The sequence below is a fragment of the Salvelinus namaycush genome, unplaced genomic scaffold (assembly GCF_016432855.1).
Source record: "Salvelinus namaycush isolate Seneca unplaced genomic scaffold, SaNama_1.0 Scaffold113, whole genome shotgun sequence".
Lineage (NCBI taxonomy): Eukaryota > Metazoa > Chordata > Actinopteri > Salmoniformes > Salmonidae > Salvelinus > Salvelinus namaycush.
The window spans coordinates 130449-152491 of record NW_024057820.1 but is presented as its reverse complement, the minus strand read 5'-3'; the positions used below and the strand labels follow the sequence as shown (position 1 = coordinate 152491).

Below are 22043 nucleotides of genomic sequence, written 5' to 3'. Positions count from 1 at the left end.
ACAGTTTAGGGTTCCCATAGCCGCAGGCAGAACAGTTGAAACTGGAACAGCAGCAAGGCCGGGTGGACTGGGGACAGCAAGGAGTCATCATTCCAGGGGGTCCTGACGCATGGTCCTGGGGCTCAGGTCCTCAGAGAAAGAAGGAGAGAAAGAGAGAGCATACTTAAATTCACACAGGACACCGGATAAGACAGTAAAAGTACTCCAGATATAACAAACTGACCCTAGCCCCCCGACACAAACTACTGCAGCATAAATACTGGAGGCAGAGACAGGAGGGGGTCATGAGACACTGTGGCCCCATCCGATGAGACCCCCGGACAGGGCCAAACAGGAAGGATATAACCCCACCCACTTTGCCAAAGCTCTACACAATATTCTGCTGCTGATGCCAGATGCCATAGCAGTCTCTTTCTGATGTAAAGCAGAGGGTCACCGAGCATGTGGTGCATGTGATGGGGGACTTCATCTTGCAAACAACACAGCAACGCCTCCACGCTGTGCCCTTTTGGCCCTTAGGGACATCCATGCCTGCACAAATATATTTGGGCAGATGAACACTTGTGGCAGGAGCAGAAGGGACAGGGTGTGGTGCAGTGGTGCTGTAGCCAGCAAGCTCCTTGATGAGCTGCTCTCTGAAGGCTTTCTGTGAGAGGAAGGGCTTTCCACAGCTCTTAGCCATTTCCTTGTGTAGGATGAATGCATTCACCACAGCAATGTCGACGAAATGATAGAAGAAGGTCTTGTACCATTTCATTGTCTTATGCAGAACATTGTAATAGCCTATCAGCGCATCTGATAGGTCCACACCTCCCATGCTCTTGTTGTAGTCCTTTACTGCAGCTGGAATGGGGACATTTTTGGTGGTCCATACCCCGGCACCATCCTTGACACGTCTGACCACATGATCCCCACTGAAGGACTTGTGGATTGTTGTGCACATCACCACCTCTCTGGTATCCATCCACTTTACAAAAAGCAGGTCATCTTCACGGATCCATCGCATGGTCCCCCGCTCAGCCCGCTCAGGCATGTCGTTCACCTTCGTCTTCGGAAAGCCCACCCTGTTGGTACGAATGGTGCCACAAGCCCACACTTCCCGCTTCCTAAGGTCTGCAAACAGGGTAGGGCTTGTGTAGAAGTTATCCACAAACAGTTTGTAGCCCTTCCCTAGCAGTTGAAAATCCAATAACTCCATTACAGAGTCATAGCCAAGTCCCTTACCGGTAGCAAAACTGTTCTTCCCCTCATAGACAAAAAAATTGCATGTGTAGGCACACACAGAATCAGCCAACACAAACAGCTTGTAACCCCACTTGGTTGGTTTGTTTCGCATGTATTGTTTGAGGCCAATTCTGGCCTTTGAGGCTACCATCCTCTCATCGATTGACACGTTCTGGGCTGGCTGAAAGTACGTCTTGCAGGCCTCAACAATGCTGGAGTAGAGAGGTTTTATTTTGCACAGTCTATCAAACGCTGCTGTGCCTCTCTTCTTGTCATTCGCTTCATCAACCTTTGGGTCACTGATATGAAGCGCCTGTGAAAGAACCAGAAACCTTTTGCAGGACATAACAGTCATGGGGAAAGGCAGCTGGTAGAGTGATGACGTTTTCCAGTAGTCCGTCAGGCTTTTCAGCTTCACCATCCCCATGTAGATGACCAGTGAAAGGTAGCAGAAAAAGTCTGACATGGATATGGACTTCCATGCTACCTTTTTGCCTGCCTGCTTCTTCTTCCCATACTTATTCGTGTTAGACACGAGCGAATCTACAACGGATTGTGTGAAAAACAACTGAAAAAGCTGAAGGGGGCTGTAAGTTGTGGTCGAGTTCACCTGAGGTCCTGGCTTCCTTTTCGGCCGAAAAGTTGGTTGGGGTGGCTCCACATCATCTTCTAGGACAGTGTGCCAACGCCCTTCTGTCCCTTTGTTAGCAGGTGGCACACTTCCCCTCTTCCGCTTCTTTGTCGGTGCCTTCACACCTGTAGATGGCCCAGAGACAGCAGGGGTCCAGCTGGATGAACAAGTTGGCGCTGGGGGCTCCCAGTCGGAATCAGTGCCACTGTGAATGAAAATTTTCAGTTAGAATAGTTTCACATATGAGCCCTGTATCAACAGGTATAATAAACATATATATAGAGTACAGGGAACATAAAGTGCTGTTCCATTTCACTTTGGCCATTTTGTGGGCCTGCCTCAAATAGGCCATTTCATGTGGGGGTGGGGTGTAGCAACAGACACACGCGCCTCGGCCATGCTCCCTCTAACCTCTAACCGTAATATATAGCCTAATTAGAGAAAGCATGCTGGCTCTGTTGAGATGTATGGGTTTGCTGTTACATTCTACTCCATTCCATTTATATATATATATATATATATACACACACAAACAAACATAGGCTATGGGTCGTTCACATACATACAAATGTATCCTCACTCACAATGAATAGCCAACGTGTACTTTACACATTTCATTACATTTTTATTGCAAATAAAACGTAAAAACAATCACAAATAATATTTTATATTATTAATTTCAAACAACGGCATTAGCGTGACAAGAACTTACCAGTCCAAAACAATGTCCTCTCCGTTCAAAAAAATAGGCCTCAGTTTCAGAATCATAGGAGTGATCGCTAATGGAGTCTTCCTCAAAAAACAGTTCTGTATCACTTTCACGATCAATTTCCTCAAAAATTTTGTCTACATTCGTATATCTAGTCTTAGATTTAGCTTTCCCTGACTTATTCGCCATGATGTTGGATAAATAAACAGCTGACGATATAAGTTGCCGAAATACTGCTGTGCGTAATAACTTTCCTTCCTTCCAGTTCTAAACGCAAAGGTAAAAGACACTCGTTACGCCTGCGTTTCATGTATGGGGTCGGTCTTCAAACAAAGAACCATTTGATAGCCAATGAATAGAGGTAAATGGCACTATCTACCCAGCTAGATTTCAAGACGATGAGTGGTCATTGGGTTAAAATACAGTCAATCAACGAGACAGTGGCCATATAATTGGTGTACAATGAGCTCGTTACTCGTTGTCTTCCAATCGTTTTTTTTGGCTCAATACGTCCCGCGAAATGACCCATCAAGTTTGGTTGCATTACAAACAAACAGTTGATTGCAAGAAAACCAAACATGACTGGATAACGTCAGGTTTAGTCAGTGTATTTAGGTTGGATGTTTCGTCGAAAATTGAATGAAATGAAATTCAACGACATAAGCGTTCACAAAATGTTTCGTGTTAGGCTATAAAAAATGGATTTAACCGAACAAAAGACCATTCAGTTTGTAACAATGAGCCTTGGGATTGCAAACAGAGCAAAATCTTCAAAAGTAAACGATTTATTTCAACGCAATCTGTGATAATGTTACGCTAGTGCTGGTTGAAAAAGTAGTTTGTTATGGAGCGCTGAGCTCAGATAATCGCATCCTATTCTTTCGCAGTAAATCCTTTTTTAAATCTGACAACGCAGTTGGATTAGCAAGATTCACGGCTTTTGAAGCATGTGAGACACTTGTATTTTCAGGAATGTTTAATATGACTATTTGTGGCGATCATCGTATGTTGTCTATTTTCAAACCCGGATCCGGGATCGGTAGTTAAGAGAAGTTAATTTTACCTCTATTTCTGCTTTTTGTTACTCCTCTCTTTGGCTGGAAAAATGGCTGTATTTTTCTGTGACTTGGCTCTAACCTAACATAATCGTTTGGTGTGCTTTCGTCGTAAATCCTTTTTGAAATCGGACATTTTGGCTGGATTTACAACAGGTGTATCTTTAAAATGGTGTGAAATACTTGTATGTTTGAGGAATTTAAATTATGGGATTTCTGTTTTGAATTTGGCGACCGGCAGTTTCCCTGGCTGTTGACGAGGCCCACATACCCTAGTGAGGTTAACAAGAAATTTGTGGAGTGGTTGAAAAACGAGTTATAATGACTCCAACCTAAGTGTATGTAAACTTCGACTGTGTGTATAAATATATATATATATAAAATATATATATATAATATCAAATGAATATGCGACCATTTAAACAACTGCATTAGCATGAGAAGCAAAAACCTATTTTACTTACTGGTCTAAAAGTGGATCTTTTCCTTCCAAAAACATTTCTTCCACGCTGGAATCATAACTGTGGTCACTCACAGAGTCCTCATCCATTCCTTCTGTGTCACTCTCCTGGTCAATGTCTGCAATAATATCATCAAAATGTTTATACTTGGACTGAGATTGAGCTTTTCCACTCTTAGTAGCCATGTTTAACTTTTTCAGATTTGAGAAGTTTGTAGAAGAGAAGGAACTGCTGTGAAACGTAAACTACAGTGCGTCCTGTTTCCTTTCACCAGAGAATGAACTCTGTTGTGCACAGCTCTAGCATGATGGCTGTTTGTCCTACAAACGGCATTCACATACTGCTGGAAAGCCCAGCTCATTGGCTATCTAGCTAGGTTTCAAAACGATAGGTGGTCATTGGACCAAGACCCTTCATGGGCTAATTCAGGTGTTGTATAGCCAATACATAATGTAGAATGATGAAACAAGTTTGGTTGCCTTCTAGAGTGTCTGAAGATTGCACAGAAACCAAACTTGACCATGTTAAACAATGTTAGATTTCTAACAAAATTAGATTTCATAAAATTGTTTTGTTGCAAGTTGAGTCGGAATTCATGCAGAACGCTGTTTACAACACGGATGGTGTGAGGATATACAATACCATTCAAGAGTTCGGGGTCACTTAGAAATGTTTTTGAAAGAAAAGCTATTTTTTTGTCCATTTAAAATAACATCAAATTGATCATATACACAGTGTAGACATTGTTAATGTTGTAAATGACTATTGTAGCTGGAAATGGCTGATTATCTACATAGGCGTACAGAGGCCCATTATCAGCAACCATCACTTCTGTGTTCCAATGGCACGTTGTGTTACCAAATCCAAGTTTATAATTTTAAAAGGCTAATTGCTCCATTTTGAGCCTGTAATCAAACCCACAAATGCTGATGCTCCAGACACTCAACTGGTCTAAAGAAGGCCAGTTTTATTGCTTCTTTAAAATCAGCATAACAGTTTTCAGCGGTGCTAACATAATTGCAAAAGGGTTTTCTAATGATCAAGTAGCCTTTTAAAATTATAAACTTGTATTAGGTAACACAAAGTGCCATTGGAACACAGGAGTGATGGTTGCTGATAATGGGCCTCTGTACGCCTATGTAGATATTCCATAAAACAATCTGCCATTTCCAGCTACAACAGTCATTTACAACAGTAACAATGTTTAAACTGTATTTCTGATCAATTTGATGTTATTTTATTGGACAAAAAATGTGCTTTTCTTTCAAAAACAAGGACATTTCTAAGTGACCCCAAACTTTTCAACGGTAGTGTATATATAGAAATACACGTTTAAAATTTGTACCAATTGATTGGTCGAAAGAACAAGTGACTAAGTCAAACAAGATGTGTATTAGTCTGTGACAGCCCTACTAGTAAAAGATACCAGTCCATCTTCATGTCAACTAACAGAACTCTGCTGGTTGTCCTGGTAATAGATACCAGTGGGCAGAACTATTGTATTTGTTCAAACTAAACTCCAGCACTTACTTTGATGTGTCAAATCTGATCCTTTCTTCTCTTCTCGTCTTCTCACAGTTCCACTCAGCCCCGTTGTTTTCCTGCAGTCCACCAGCAGCACAGACAACCTCTTCATACCCAGCAGTGAGGCGCTACCGGGAGAGGCACAACACGGGGACTCCGGGAGGGTGAAAGGGCAAGCGTTGTCCTGGTAATCATAAAGAGGGGACACAGACACATATCATTATGGATGCTGATGCCACTGTTGTCATAAAGTGTTTTACAGAAACCCAGCCCAGACCCAGATAGAGCAAGCTGTATGCTAGACCAGACCAAGCTGTACCATCTGGTGTTCTGATCTGGAGACACTCTTCTCTGCCTCGTCAGCATCAGGATGTTGTTGATGCTCCCCAGAGGATCCACGATAGTCACGTCTCTCTCCTGTGTGAACGAGAACAGCAAACAGACGGTAAACTTATGACCATCTATTACAATCAAGAGGCATGAATATGTCTAAAATGGCCACTTTCATTATGATTTTGTAAAATATTGTTTGTGTTGCAAATGTAAAGGGTCATTTCCACAAAATGGGTGCCTTTTACGTCCCTTTGATATTTTAAGCAGAAATAATGCCAATTTACCTACCTCACCCCCCATACTGATTTTATTTATTTACTTTTCTGCTCTTTTGCACACCAGTATCTCTACTTGCACATGATCATCTGATGATTTATCACTCCAGTGTTAATCTGCTAAATTGTAATTATTCGATTTATTGCCTACCTCCTCATGCCTTTTGCACACATTGTATATAGATTCTCTTTTTTTTTTCTACCATGTTATTGACTTGTTTATTGTTTACTCCATGTGTAACTCTGTGTTGTCTGTTCACACTGCTATGCTTTATCTTGGCCAGGTCGCAGTTGCAAATGAGAACTTGTTCTCAACTAGCCTACCTGGTTAAATAAAGGTGAAATTAAAAATAAATTTAAAAAATGCACCAATTTTAAAAGCCTGTTATACTAGATGAGGTGAACTTTAATGTAGACCACATGAAGAATGAGAATTCAATACATTGAAGTCCCAAAAACATATGTACCAATGGCAGATTGCCCCTTAAACAATTCCTACAGTACTGAACAACATATTCAAGTGTAGAACAGAAGTAGAATGCCCCTTTAAAACCACACATTATTTCAAGAACTGCATAGTGCCCCTGTTTTTAAGACAGTACTCACTGGTGGTAATCTGATCTTCAGCCTCCTCCTTTTTCACTCCCAAAACGTCTTCATCCTCTTTTATTGAGATAGCCTCCTCTTCCTCTTTTACTCTAAAAGGTTCTTCCTCTTCTTTCACTACATTCTCTTCTTTCAATGTTATGGCATCTTCCTCCTTTCTGATTCTGAAAGCTTCTACCTCATCCTCTTCCACTCTGACAACCTCTTTCCCATCTTCTTCTTTCACTGTAATATCATCCTCTTCTTCTTTCAATGTGATAGCCTCCTCTTCCTCATTTTTCATCCTGAAAGCTTCTTCCTCTCCTTTCATCAGAGCTTCTTTCTCCGTCGAGCTTAGTGAGCTCATGCTCTGGTCGATTAGCATAGTGCATTATCAATTTAACATATTTGCTAATTTAACAAGCAAATTACGTGTAAATGAACGAGTAGACAAGTAAACAGAATTATATTCAAAACACTAAGAGTAAAATACACGAGAATGGTCTGAAGCGCTTCAATGTTTCGGTTTTAGGTTTGCTAGCAAATCACCACGTTGGTTGAATCAGAAGCCTTTTGTCGCTGTTGAAGAAGCCTCCTGTCCCGTCCACTAGATTATACGTCACGCAAGAAGCATCACCTGAAATACTCATATCGCCATCTGCTGACTGGAGTGGGTAACGCAGATTGGAAAAATATTAATTACAATGTTTATTCTGGCAAGCAATGTCATAAGAAGTCATTTTAAAACAACCAGATGTTATGTTTTCTCTTACTTCTAACAGCCAATACTTTCCTCCAGGGCTGACCAGCCCATTAGGCAGCACCAGGTGACAGATTGAAGAGGGTGGCATATTACTAGCTAAACTGACCAAGGTTCATCGCTAACAACACATAATAACACCTCACATAATGATGCCCAACTACAATGAAAAATTCTCTCACCCAATGGCATATGGGCTATTTATGTGATTGTTGGTGTTGCCACATGAAGCGGTGTCCACTTAGCAAAAGGTAACATGGACAGATAGGACTCTACCTGTGTAGAGCACATGCCCCTTTGCCCTTCCTGTCTCTGAAGTGTCCTTTTGGGTGGTGGTATAATTTGAATTCATTTTTTGCCAAAAGTTATTCTGAACCTACTGCCTGCAAGTTGTCGTTATCTACACCCAAAAAATGTAGATTTCAAAAGTGGTCTCCTGATGTGGTTTGAGTATTGATGAGGACTTAGAACATCTAATGTTGTTGTTTTTCTATTAACAGTGTGATTTAGAGAGAAAAACAGGGACATCAGAAACCTGGAAAAACTAAATGGAGAATATATATATACTTTTTAAACGTAATTAGGTTAAAAATCTAATAAAATGGATTTTATAGGGCCCTAAATATTCTATATATTTTCTCTCATTACTGGATTATGTAGGGATAGTGTAGAGCACAGGTGTCAAACTCATTCCACGGGGGGCCGAGTGTCTGCGGGTTTTCGCTCCTCCCTTATACTTGATTGATGAATTAACATCACTAATTAGTTAGGAACTCCCCACACCTGGTTGTCTAGGGCTTTATTGAAAGGAAAAAACAAAAACCTGCAGACACTAGGCCCTCCGTGGAATGAGTTTGACACCCCTGGTGTAGAGTAACAGCTGTATCCTGAAGTGACCTTTAACCTCCCTGCTCCTCAATACTTCTTCCACTGGATCAAAGCTTCAGCTAAGAAGGATACATGATAGTGGCAACACATGGAGTAGGGTTGGATATAGTCATGGTAGGATACATGATAGTGGAAACACATGGAGTAGGGTTTGATATAGTCATGGTAGGATACATGATAGTGGCAACACATGGAGGTGGGTTGGATATAGTCATGGTAGGATACATGATAGTGGAAACACATGGAGTAGGGTTTGATATAGTCATGGTAGGATACATGATAGTGGCAACACATGGAGGTGGGTTGGATATAGTCATGGTAGGATACATGATAGTGGAAACACATGAAGTAGGGTTGGATATAGTCATGGTAGGATACATGATAGTGGCAACACATGGAGTAATGTTTGATATAGTCATGGTAGGATACATGATAGTGGTAACACATGGAGTTGGGTTGGATATAGTCATGGTAGAATACATGATAGTGACAACACATGGAGTTGGGTTGGATATAGTCATGGTAGGATACATGATAGTGGACACACATGGAGTAGGGTTGGATATAGTCATGGTAGGATACATGATAGTGACAACACATGGAGTAGGGTTGGATATAGTCATGGTAGGATACATGATAGTGGCAACACATGGAGTAGGGTTGGATATAGTCATGGTAGGATACATGATAGTGGCAACACATGGAGTAGGGTTGGATATAATCATGGTAGGATACATGATAGTGGCAACACATGGAGTTGGGTTGGATATAGTCATGGTAGGATACATGATAGTGACAACACATGGAGTAGGGTTGGATATAGTCATGGTAGGATACATGATAGTGACAACACATGGAGTAGGGTTGGATATAGTCATGGTAGGATACATGATAGTGGCAACACATGGAGTAGGGTTGGATATAGTCATGGTAGGATACATGATAGTGGCAACACATGGAGTAGGGTTGGATATAATCATGGTAGGATACATGATAGTGGCAACACATGGAGTTGGGTTGGATATAGTCATGGTAGGATACATGATAGTGGCAACTAATGGAGTAGGGTTGGATATAGTCATGGCAGGATACATGATAGTGGAAACACATGGAGTAGGGTTGGATATAGTCATGGTAGGATACATGATAGTGGCAACACATGGAGCTGGGTTGGATATAGTAATGGTAGGATACATTGGGCAGCAAGATGTTCTTTACCATTCGGCCATCAGATTTGCCACCAATGCTCCTTATAGGACACCTCACTGCACTCTATACTCCTCTGTAAACTGGTTATCTCTGTATACCAGTTGCAAGACCCACTGGTTTAATGCTTATTTATAAAACCCTCTTAGGCCTCACTCACCCCTATCTAAGATATCTACTGCAGCCCTCATCCTCCACATACAACACCCGTTCTGCCAGTCACATTCTGTTAAAGGTCCCCAAAGCACACACATCCCTGGGTCGCTCCTCTTTTTAGTTCGCTGCAGCTAGCGATGGGAACAAGCTGCAAGAAACACTCAAACTGGACAGTTTTATCTCCATCTCTTCATTCAAAGACTCAATCATGGACACTCTTACTGACAGTTGTGGCTGCTTCGTGTGATGTATTGTTGTCTCTACCTTCTTGCCTTTGTGCTCTTGTCTGTGCCAAATAATGTTTGTACCATGTTGTGCTGCTACCATGTTGTGCTGCTACCATGTTGTTCTCATGTGGTGTTGGTACCATGTTGTGTTGCTACCATGTTGTTCTTCTACAATGTTTTTGTCACGTGGTGTTGCAATCATGGTGTGTTAGTACCATGTTGTGTTGCTGCCATGTTGTGATGCTACCATGTTGTTTGTCATGTGGTGTTGCTACCATGTTGTTGTCATGTGGTGTTGCTACCATGTTGTTGTTATGTGGTGTTGCTACCATGTTGTTGTCATGTGGTGTTGCCACCATGTTGTTGTTATGTGGTGTTAATACCATGTTGTTGTTATGTTGTGTTGTTGTTATGTTGTGTTTCTACCATGTTGTTGTCATGTGGTGTTGCTACCATGTTGTGTTGCAACTATGTTGTGTTGCTACCATGTTGTTGTTATGTGGTGTTGCTACCATGTTGTTGTTATGTGGTGTTGCCACCATGTTGTTGTTATGTGGTGTTGCTACCATGTTGTTGCCATGTTGTGTTGCTACCATGTTGTGTTGCTACCATGTTGTGTTGCTACCATGTTGTTGTTATGTGGTGTTGCTACCATGTTGTTGCCATGTTGTGTTGCTACCATGTGGTGTTGCTACCATGTTGTTGTTATGTGGTGTTGCCACCATGTTGTTGTTATGTTGTGTTGCTACCATGTTGTTGTTATGTTGTGTTTCTACCATGTTGTTGTCATGTTGTGTTGCAACCATGTTGTGTTGCTACCATGTTGTTGTTATGTGGTGTTGCTACCATGTTGTGTTTATGTGGTGTCGCTACCATGTTGTTGTCATGTGGTTTTGCTACCTTGTTGGTGTCATGTGGTGTTGCAACCATGTTGTGCTGCTGCCATGTTGTGTTCCTACCATGTTGTGTTGCTACCATGTTGTTGTCATGTGCTGTTGCAACCATGTTGTGTTGCTACCATGTTGTGTTGCTACCATGTTGTTGTCATGTGCTGTTGCAACCATGTTGTGTTGCTACCATGTTGTGTTGCTACCATGTTGTGTTGCTACCATGTTGTTGTTATGTGGTGCTGCTGCCATGTGGTGTCGCTACCATATTGTTGTCATGTTGTGTTACTACCATGTTGTTGTCATGTGGTGTTGCTACCATGTTGTGTTGCTACCATGTTGTGTTAGTACCATGTTGTTGTTATGTGGTGTTTCTACCATGTTGTCAAGTTTTGCTGCTGCCATGTTGTGTTGCTACCATGTTGCGCTGCTGCCATGTTGTGTTGCTACCATGTTGTCATGTGGTGTTGCTACCATGTTGTTGTTATGTTGTGTTGCTACCATGTTGTTGTTATGTCGTGTTGCTACCATGTTGTTGTCATGTGGTGCTGCTACCATGTTGTTGTTATGTTGTGTTGCTACCATGTTGTTGTCATGTTGTGTTGCAACCATGTTGTGTTGCTACCATGTTGTTGTTATGTGGTGTTGCTACCATGTTGTGTTTTTACCATGTTGTGTAGCTACCATGTTGTGTTGCTACCATGTTGTGTTTCTACCCTGTTGTGTTGCTACCATGTTGTTGTTATGTGGTGTTTCTACCAGGCTGTGTTGCTACCATGTAGTTGTTATGTGGTGTTGCTACCATGTTGTGTTGCTACCATGTTGTTGTTATGTGGTGTTTCTACCATGTTGTGTTGCTACCATGTGGTGTTGCAACCATGTTGTTGTTATGTGGTGTTGCTACCATGTTGTGCTGCTGCCATGTTGTGTTGCTACCATGTTGTGCTGCTGCCATGTTGTGTTGCTACCATGTGTGGTTGCTACCATGTTGTTGTTATGTGGTATTGCTACCATGTTGTTGTTATGTGGTGTTGCCCCCATGTTGTTGTCATGTTGTTTTACTACCATGTTGTTGTCATGTGGTGTTGCAACCATGTTGTGCTGCTGCCATGTTGTGTTCCTACCATGTTGTGTAGCTACCATGTTGTTGTTATGTGGTGCTGCTACCATGTTGTGTTGCTACCATGTTGTTGTCATGTGGTGTTTCAACCATGTTGTGTTGCTACCATGTTGTGTTGCTACCATGTTGTGTTGCTACCATGTTGTTGTCATGTGGTGTTTCAACCATGTTGTGTTGCTACCATGTTGTTGTTATGTGGTGCTGCTGCCATGTTGTGTTGCTGTCATGTTGTTGTCATGTGGTGTTGCTACCATGTTGTGTTGCTACCATGTTGTGTTAGTACCATGTTGTTGTTATGTGGTGTTTCTACCATGTTGTCATGTTGTGCTTCTGCCATGTTGTGTTTCTACCATGTTGTGCTGCTGCCATGTTGTGTTGCTACCATGTTGTCATGTGGTGTTGCTACCATGCTGTCATGTTGTGTTGCTGCCATGTTGGTGTTATGTGGTGTTGCTACCATGTTGTTGTTATGTTGTGTTTCTACCATGTTGTTGTCATGTTGTGTTGCTACCATGTTGTTATGTTGTGTTGCTACAATGTTGTTGTCATGTGGTGTTGCTACCATGTTGTTTTTATGTGGTGTCGCTACCATGTTGTTGTTATGTGGTGTTGCTACCATGTTGTATTGCTACCATGTTGTTGTTATGTGGTGTTGCTACCATGTTGTATTGCTACCATGTTGTTTTCATGTGGTGCTGCTACCATGTTGTGTTTCTACCATGTTGTGCAGCTACCATGTTGTGTTTCTACCATGTTGTTGTTATGTGGTGTTTCTACCATGTTGTGGTGCTACCATGTTGTTGTTATGTTGTGTTGCTACCATGTTGTTGTTATGTGGTGTTGCTACCATGTTGTTGTTATGTTGTGTTGCTACCATGCTCTTGTCATGTGGTGTTGCAACCATGTTGTTGTTATGTGGTGTTTCTACCATGTTGGGTTGCTACCATGTTGTGTTGCTACCATGTTGTTGTCATGTGGTGTTGCTACCATGTTGTGCTGCTGCCATGTTGTGTTGCTACCATGTTGTGCTGCTGCCATGTTGTGTTTCTACCATGTGGTGTTTCTACCATGTTGTTGTTATGTGGTGTTGCTACCATGTTGTTGTCATGTGGTGTTGCAACCATGTTGTTGTCATGTGGTGTTGCAACCATGTTGTGCTACTGCCATGTTGTGTTCCTACCATGTTGTGTTTCTACCATGTTGTTGTTATGTGGTGCTGCTACCATGTTGTGGTGCTACCATGTTGTTGTCATGTGGTGTTGCAACCATGTTGTGTTGCTACCATGTTGTTGTTATGTGGTGCTGCTGCCATGTGGTGTCGCTACCATGTTGTTGTCATGTTGTGTTACTACCATGTTGTTGTCATGTGGTGTTGCTACCATGTTGTGTTGCTACCATGTTGTGTTAGTACCATGTTGTTGTTATGTGGTGTTGCTACCATGTTGTGTTAGTACCATGTTGTTGTTATGTGGTGTTTCTACCATGTTGTCATGTTGTGCTGCTGCTATGTTGTGTTGCTACCATGTTGTGCTGCTGCCATGTTGTGTTGCTACCATGTTGTCATGTGGTGTTGCTACCATGTTGTCATGTTGTGTTGCTACCATGTTGTTGTTATGTGGGGTTGCAACCATGTTGTTGTCATGTGGTGTTGCTACATGTAATAATAACATGTATGATTTATACACTACTCAAAAAAATAAAGGGAACACTTAAACAACACAATGTAACTCCAAGTCAATCACACTTCTATGAAATCAAACTGTCCACTTAGGAAGCAACACTGATTGACAATAAATTTCACATGCTGTTGTGCAAATGGAATAGACAAAAGGTGGAAATTATAGGCAATTAGCAAGACACCCCCAAAAAAGGAGTGATTCTGCAGGTGGTGACCACAGACCACTTCTCAGTTCCTATGCTTCCTGGCTGATGTTTTGGTCACTTTTGAAAGCTGGCGGTGCTCTCACTCTAGTGGTAGCATGAGACGGAGTCTACAACCCACACAAGTGGCTCAGGTAGTGCAGTTCATCCAGGATGGCACATCAATGCGAACTGTGGCAAAAAGGTTTGCTGTGTCTGTCAGCGTAGTGTCCAGAGCATGGAGGCGCTACCAGGAGACAGGCCAGTACATCAGGAGACGTGGAGGAGGCCGTAGGAGGGCAACAACCCAGCAGCAGGACCGCTACCTCCGCCTTTGTGCAAGGAGGTGCACTGCCAGAGCCCTGCAAAATGACCTCCAGCAGGACACAAATGTGCATGTGTCTGCTCAAACGGTCAGAAACAGACTCCATGAGGGTGGTATGAGGGCACCTGCAGAATCACTCCTTTTTTGGGGGTGTCTTGCTAATTGCCTATAATTTCCACCTTTTGTCTATTCCATTTGCACAACAGCATGTGAAATGTATTGTCAATCAGTGTTGCTTCCAAATTGGACAGTTTGATTTCACAGAAGTGTGATTGACTTGGAGTTACATTGTGTTGTTTAAGTGTTCCCTTTATTTTTTTGAGCAATGTATAAAGTTCTTTAGTAAAAAACATTAGTTGTCAGGTTTTGGCCAGGACTGTTCTGGTTTTTGGTCACTAGATGTCCCCATTGCACCTTTTTTGAACCTTTTGTTTTTTCCTTGCTCTAATTATTGTTTGCACCTGTATGTCGTTCCCTTGTTAGTATTTAAACCCTGTGTGTTCCTCAGTTCTTTGCTCAGTGTTTGTACGTTAGCACCCAGCCCCAGCCCTGCTGTTAACTTTTTCTCTTGTTGGAGTTTCCAGAGGTTCTCTGGTATTGTTCTTGTTTATTTTGGATTAGTCTTTTGAGGTTTGTTTTTTCCCTTGCTGTTCTTACCACTTTGTGGATTTTTTTTGTATTTTGGAAGATATCTATTTTTGTCTCTTGGCTTTTGTTTTGGACGTTGTGGATTTATATTTTTGCCGGAAGATCTTTCCTTTGATTAAACCACCGTCTCTAGTACTGCTGTGTCTGCCTCATCTTCTGGGTTCTGCCGATTTATTAGTGACTTTCTCACACCGGGTCCTGACATTAGTGACATAATTTTGTATTTAATATTACATAGTAAACTTTAATAATTGTAATATGTATGTTTAAATTAGTGTACTAAAGTTTTTGAATAAAATAAAAGGTTTGAAATAAAATGTAATTTACTTTCAATGAATTTAAATCTCTCTCCCTCTGTCTCTCCCCTTGGCTGGGAATGTTAAACGTCAAGAAGTTGTGAATCTAGAGGGGCTCTTACACACAGGGGAACTATATGTACACAAAATAACTAACAACCTGGACCCCCAGGTGTCTTTCAAAACATATGTTTTACAAACGACCTAAACAGATCATTTTTACCCTTTCAAAAATAGTTATAGGGGAGATGTCCGGGGGATGTCTCTGTCTTTGAAAGGGTGATTGTAATATTAAGATGTCCCCTTTACTGATGACCTAAACAGATACATCTTACCCCCCATAAAAGAGTGTCCGAGGGATGTCTCAGTCAACCCCACCAAAAAAAGCCCCAGAGGCCTCACACCCTCCTCTTTTACCCTTTAAAAAATAGTTGTCACTTATCCAGATTTAATGGTCAAGAGATTGTGAACCTAGAGGGGCCCTTGAACACATGTTGTGTTGAGGTACACATATGTTTTCTGTTTATGAAGGAATAAATGATTGACAGGATATAGACCACAAAACAACAAAAAAAGATAACTGTGTTCTTAACGATGTGCCCTTTACTAATGACTTAAACAGATCATTTTACTCCATGAATAACCTTTTACTGCAGGGGGCTAAATCAGGGGCCTTCAATGCTGCAGAAATGTTTTGGTACCCTTCCCCAGATCTGTGCCTCAACACAATCCTGCCTCGGAGCTCTACGGGCAGTTCCTTCAACCTCATGGCTAGGTTTTTGCTCTGAGATGCACTGTCGACTGTGGGACCTTATATAGACAGGTGTGTGCCTTTCCAAATCATGTCCAGTCAATTGAATTTACCACAGGTGGACTCCAATCTAGGTGTAGAAACATCTCAAGGATGATCAATGGAAAAAGGATGCACCTGAGCTCAATTATGAGTCTCATATAGCAAAGGGTCTGAATACTTATGTAAATCATTTTTTTGTGTTTAAAACATTTGCAAAATGTATAAAAACCTTGTTTCCGCTTTGTCATTATGGGGTACTGTGTGTAGATTGCTGAGGAAATTGTTTAATTTAATACATTTTTTAATAAGGCTGTAACATAACAAAATGGGAAAAAGTCAAGGGGTCTGAATACTTTCCAAAGAAACTGTAAGTGATTGAGGAGAGAGCATAATTGATATATTCTAATTAAAATCATTGACCCATAAGGGAACATATGACCAAAGCAATGCGTGACCCATACAGAATTAAAAAAATATTAATCTCAATGAGAAATATAATTAAATAAACAAATGTTTGCATAACCAAAGACATGAAAACTGGTAGGGAACATTGTATTTAGCTAGGATTTCATATGGCCAGGAAGGTTACTGAGAATAACAATAGACAATAGTTAATGTTGCTAGTTTAGGGATGAAGATAGTGAAGGTTCATTATGTTAAAGATGTTTTTTATTTTGACGTGGAAACAATGTTTATTGGAAAGTAAAACAAAGAACTCTTCATTGAGACAATGATAAACAGCAATCCGTGGGAGAGTTGTGGTGGATATTATAAAATAAGGATCTGCTGGAGTCCAAGTCAAACCAAGATTCTTTATTTCTGAGCTCAGAGAGAATAACAGAGTTTGGTATTTTATTAGGATCCCCATTAGCTGTTGCAAAAGCAGCAGCTACTCTTCCTGGGGTCCACACAAAACATGACACATAATACAGCACATCAATAGACAAGAACAGCTCAAGGACAGAACTACATACATTTTGTAAAAGGCACACGTAGCCTACATATCAATGCATACACACAAACTATCTAGGTCAAATAGGGGAGAGGCGTTGTGCCGTGAGGTGTTGCTTTATCTGTCTTTTGAAACCAGGTTTGCTGTTTATTTGAGCAATATGAGATGGAAGGAAGTTCCATGCAATAAGGGCCCTATATAATACTGTACGCTTTCTTGAATTTGTTCTGGAAACTTGGGGACTGTGAAAAGACCCCCGGTGGCATGTCTGGTGGGATAAGTGTGTGTGTCAGAGCTGTGTGTAAGTTGACTTGTAAGAACTTTGATGATATCTGTACATTATAGGAGCACCTGTGATGACAAAAGTACAATGATTCTTGTGTTGCTTTTGCTTGAGATTAAGAATCAGTGGTTGACACCTTGCAAGTACATGAAAAGGTCAACTGTACAAAGTCAGATGTCTGCGTGTTGAAACTATATTTTAGGTAACAGATGGATAAAGGGAACTAAGAGTTCCTGTTGATACTATGTTCCAGTCTTACTTCCAGTCTGACATGATAGCAATAAGGGGAAGAGTGATTGGGAAACTAACTGCCAATAACGCAATAAGCTGAACTCTGCCTGGCAGAGACATCTTTGTATTAGCAACTATTAATTATGAGCTTATATGGTGTTAAAGTTAAGGGACATCACCCTGGGCGGGGTGATCCTCAGTAGGGGATAAAAAGGGAAAACACCATCTTTTGAACTGAGTGTCTTGCTTACAAATTGCTGTAAGTGTAAACTCCGGGTTGCAATCCTTATTAAACAAACTAACCTCTGATCAAATACGGATTTCCTGTAGTCTCTTCTGTGCACGTAGGGCAGAATTCCCTTACAGACTATGCAAACAATTTGGGATTTTCAACACATTCATGTTTCTTATAAAAAGAAGAAGTGATGCAGTCAGTCTCTCCTCAACTCTTAGCCAAGAGAGACTGGCATGTATAGTATTTATATCAGCCCTCTGATTACAATTAAGAGCAAAACGTGCCGCTCTGTTCTGGGCCAGCTGCAGCTTTACTAGGTCTTTCCTTGCAGCACTGGACCACACGACTGGACAATAATCAAGATTAGACAAAACTAGAGCCTGCAGAACTTGCTTTTTGGAGTGTGGTGTCCAAAAATTAGAGCATCTCTTTATTGTGGCTAGACCTCTCCCCATCTTTACAACCACTGAATCTATATGTTTTGACCATGACAGTTTACAATCTAAGGTAATGCCAAGTAATTTTAGTCTCCTCAACTTGTTCAACAGTCACACAATTCATTACATGATGCAGCTGAGGTCTAGAACTTAAGGAATGATTTGTACCAAATACAATGCTCTTAGTTTTAGAGATGTTCAGTACCAGTTTATTAGTGACTTCATTAGCTGTGGTTGCTGATGCGTATATCGTTGAATCATCAGCATACATGGACACACATGCTTTGTTTAATGCCAGTGGCAGGTCATTGGTAAGAATAGAAAAGAGTAGAGGGCCTAGAGAGCTGCCCTGAGGTACATTACACTTTATATGTTTGACATGAGAGAAGCTTCCATTAAAAACCATCTGAGTTCTAGTAGATAGATAGCTCTGAATCCACATTATGGCAGAGGTTGAAAAGCCATAGCACAGACATTCTTAAACAACAGGTTATGGTCAATAATATCAAAGGCTGCACTGAAATCTAACAGTACAGCTCCCACAATCTTCTTGTTATCAATTTCTCTCAACCATTCATCAGTCATTTGTGTCAGTGCAGCACATGTTGAGTGTCCTTCTCTATAAGCATGCTGAAAGTCTGTTTTTCATTTGTTTACAGAGAAATATCATTGTATTTGGTCAAACACAATTTTTCCCAACAGTTTGCTAAGAGCTGGCAGCAAGCTTATAGGTCTGCTGTTAGAACCAGTAAAGACCGTGTTTACCACTCTTGGGTAGTGGAATTACTTTGGCATTCCTCCAGGCCTGAGGACAAAGACTTTCCTCTAGGCCCAGATTAAAAATATGACAGATAGGAGTGGCTATAGAGTCAGCTACTGTCCTCAGTAGCTTCCCATCTAAGTTGTCAATGTCATTATTGATCGATAACAATTTTTCCACCTCTCCCACACCAACTTTACAAAATGTAATACTTGCAAGTTTTTTTTCCATCATTCTTTATATCATTGATCTTGGCTTCCTAATAAAATGTATTATTTTGTTGAGTTTGGTCACATCATTTCTCCATTTGCCAGCCAGATGTGCAGCCAGACTTATTAGCCACTCCTTTTGCCCAAACTCTTTCAAACATACAGTTTTTAAATTCCTCATCAATCCATGGAGCCTTAACAGTTCTAAGAGTTCTTAACAGGTACGTGTTTATCAATAATTGGAAGAAGCAATTTCATATGGTTTTCCCACAGTCTGAGCTTTTGTAAGCCTTCTCCTCTATGTGCAGTCTCATGTGTTCTTTCAGGTTGTTTAATTGGTTAAAACTCTTTCCAGACTGGGAGCAGTGGTAAGGCTTCTCCCCTGTGTGTATTCTCTCGTGTTTTTTCAGGTTCCCTGACCGGTTAAAACACTTGCCACACTGGGAGCAGTGGTAAGGCTTCTCCCCTGTGTGTATTATCTCATGTTCTTTCAGATGCCCTGACCGGCTGAAACACTTCCCACACTGGGAGCAGTGGTAAGGCTTCTCCACTGTGTGTATTGTCTCGTGTTTTTTCAGATCCCCTGACTGGCTGAAAAACTTTCCACACTGGGAGCATTGGTAAGGCTTCTCCCCTGTGTGTATTCTCTTGTGTTGTTTCAGGTTCCATAACTGGTTAAAACACTTGCCACACTGGGAGCAGTGGTAAGGCTTCTCCCCTGTGTGTATTATCTCATGAACTTTCAGGGTCCCTAAATGGTTAAAACTCTTTCCACACTGGGAGCAGTGGTAAGGCTTCTCCCCTGTGTGTATTCTCTCGTGATTTTTCAGGTTCCCTGACCGGTTAAAACACTTGCCACACTGGGAGCAGTGGTAAGGCTTCTCCCCTGTGTGTATTATCTCATGTTCTTTCAGATGCCCTGACTGGTTGAAACACTTTCCACACTGGGAGCATTGGTAAGGCTTCTCCCCTGTGTGTATTATCTCATGAACTTTCAGGATCCTTAAATGGTTAAAACTCTTTCCACACTGGGAGCAGTGGTAAGGCTTCTCCCCTGTGTGTATTCTCTCATGTTTTTTCAGATCCCCTGACTGGCTAAAACTCTTTCCACACTGCAAGCAGTGGTAAGATTTCTCCCCTGTGTGTATTCTCTCATGTCGGTACAGGTCCCTTAACTGGTTAAAACACTTTCCACAGTGGGAACACTGGTGTCTTCTTGTTGGTTTGGACGTCCCTGGCTCTGGTTCCTCTGAGTCTGGTCTTTCTCCTGCCAAAGACAGTGTGTTTAAAAAAAAAAAGAGATCTGAATGAAACCTCCACATGATAAATAGGCCTTGCTACGAGGGTAAATCCTAATCAGATCGCTCAATAAGCTAAGGCCAGTTTTAACAATCTTAGTGTGATTTTAAAACAAATGTTGTAGAGTTTCCTGGTAATTACTGATAATGTTTACATTACTTATTTATTCATTCTGTTTTACAAGTCAGAACACAAAAAACTAAACCGTTCTTGGACACACATTCCAATCGAGCAGGTGGTTCTAAATATATAACTTTCATAGCTGTATGATACAGAATGCGACCTACAGTCGTGGCCAAAAGTTTTGAGAATGACACAAATATTAATTTCCACAAAGTTTGCTGCTTCAGTGTCTTCAGATATTTTTGTCAGATGTTACTATGACATACTGAAGTATAATTACAAGCATTTCATAAGTGTCAAAGGCTTTTATTGGCAATGACATGAAGTTGATGCAAAGAGTCAATATTTGCAGTGTTGACCTTCTTTTTCAAGACCTCTGCAATCCACCCTGGTGTCAATTAACTTCTGGGCTAAAACATCCTGACTGATGGCAGCCCATTCTTGCATAATCAATGCTTGGAGTTTGTCAGAATTTGTGGGTTTTTGTTTGTCCAACCGCCTCTTGAGGATTGACCACAAGTTCTCAATGGGATTAAGGTCTGGGGAGATTCCTGGCCATGGACCCAAAATATTGATGTTTTGTTCCCCGAGCCACTTATCACGTTTGCCTTATGGCAAGGTGCTCCATCATGCTGGAAAAGACATTGTTCGTCACCGAACTGTTACTGGATGGTTGGGAGAAGTTGCTCTCGGAGGATTTGTTGGTGTTATTCTTTATTCATGGCTGTGTTCTTAGGCAACATTGTGAGTGAGCCCACACTCTTGGCTGAAAGCAACCCCACACATGAATGGTCTCAGGATGCTTTACCGTTGTCATGACACAGGACTGATGGAAGCGCTCACCTTGTCTTCTCCGGACAAGCTTTTTTCCAGATGCCCCAAACAATCGAAAAGGGGATTCATCAGAGAAAATGACTTTACCCCAGTCCTCAGCAGTCCAATCCCTGTACCCTTTGCAGAATATCAGTCTGTGTGCAGATGCACTCACACCTGCCTGCTGCCATTCCTGAGCAAGCTCTGTACTGGTGGTGCCCTGATCCCGCTGCTGAATCAACTTTAGGAGACGGTCCTGGCGCTTGCTGGACTTTCTTGGGTTCCCTGAAGCCTTCTTCACAACAATTAAACCGCTCTGAAGCCTTCTTCACAACAATTGAACCGCTCTCCTTGAAGTTCTTGATGATCTGATAAATGGTTGATTTAGGTGCAATCTTACTGGCAGCAATATCCTTGCCTGTGAAGCCTTTTTTGTGCAAAGCAATGATGACGGCACGTGTTTCCTTGCAGGTAACCATGGGTGACAGAGGAAGAACAATGATTCCAAGCACCACCCACCTTTTGAAGCTTCCAGTTTTGGGGGGGATTCAGTTCATTTGCATGGCAAAGAGGGACTTTGCAATTAATTACAACTCATCTGATCACTATTCATAACATTCTGGAGTATATGCAAATTGCCATCATACAAACTGAGGCAGCAGACTGTGAAAATTCATATTTGTGTCATTCTCAAAACGTTTGGCCACAACTTTACACACTTCCTTAAACATAAAATAA

The 22043-nt window shown here is 41.5% G+C and overlaps 2 protein-coding genes across 2 annotated transcripts in view; both read right to left on the bottom strand.

Moving 5' to 3' along the window:
* Positions 1 to 367: 367 nt before the first annotated feature.
* Positions 368 to 5644, bottom strand: LOC120035881 (piggyBac transposable element-derived protein 4-like). Its single transcript, XM_038982346.1, has 4 exons — positions 5611 to 5644; positions 4084 to 4198; positions 1075 to 2060; positions 368 to 531 (listed from the first exon to the last, which is right to left on the bottom strand). The coding sequence occupies exons 2-4, from the start codon at positions 4167 to 4169 to the stop codon at positions 368 to 370; spliced, it is 1236 nt and encodes a 411-aa protein (XP_038838274.1). The 5' UTR covers positions 4170 to 4198; positions 5611 to 5644.
* A 13743-nt stretch (positions 5645 to 19387) lies between these two features.
* The window catches only part of LOC120035879 (zinc finger protein 271-like), a gene marked incomplete at its 3' end in the record, with an annotated part of 33052 nt that continues 30396 nt past the window's right edge, over positions 19388 to 22043 (bottom strand). The window contains exon 8 of the mRNA XM_038982345.1: positions 19388 to 20240. Within this exon, the coding sequence (XP_038838273.1) occupies positions 19388 to 20240 (853 nt within the window). The remainder of the gene's footprint in view (positions 20241 to 22043) is intronic.

Coding starts and splice junctions, on each gene's coding strand:
- LOC120035881 (XM_038982346.1), bottom strand. CDS start 4,169: ATGGATGAGGACTCTGTGAGTGACCACAGTTATGATTCCAGCGTGGAA. Junction 2,061..4,083: donor AAAGATCCACTTTTAGACCA/GTAAGTAAAATA, acceptor TTTCATTCACAG/TGGCACTGATTCCGACTGGG. Junction 532..1,074: donor GTGGGCTTGTGGCACCATTC/GTACCAACAGGG, acceptor ATATTTGTGCAG/GCATGGATGTCCCTAAGGGC.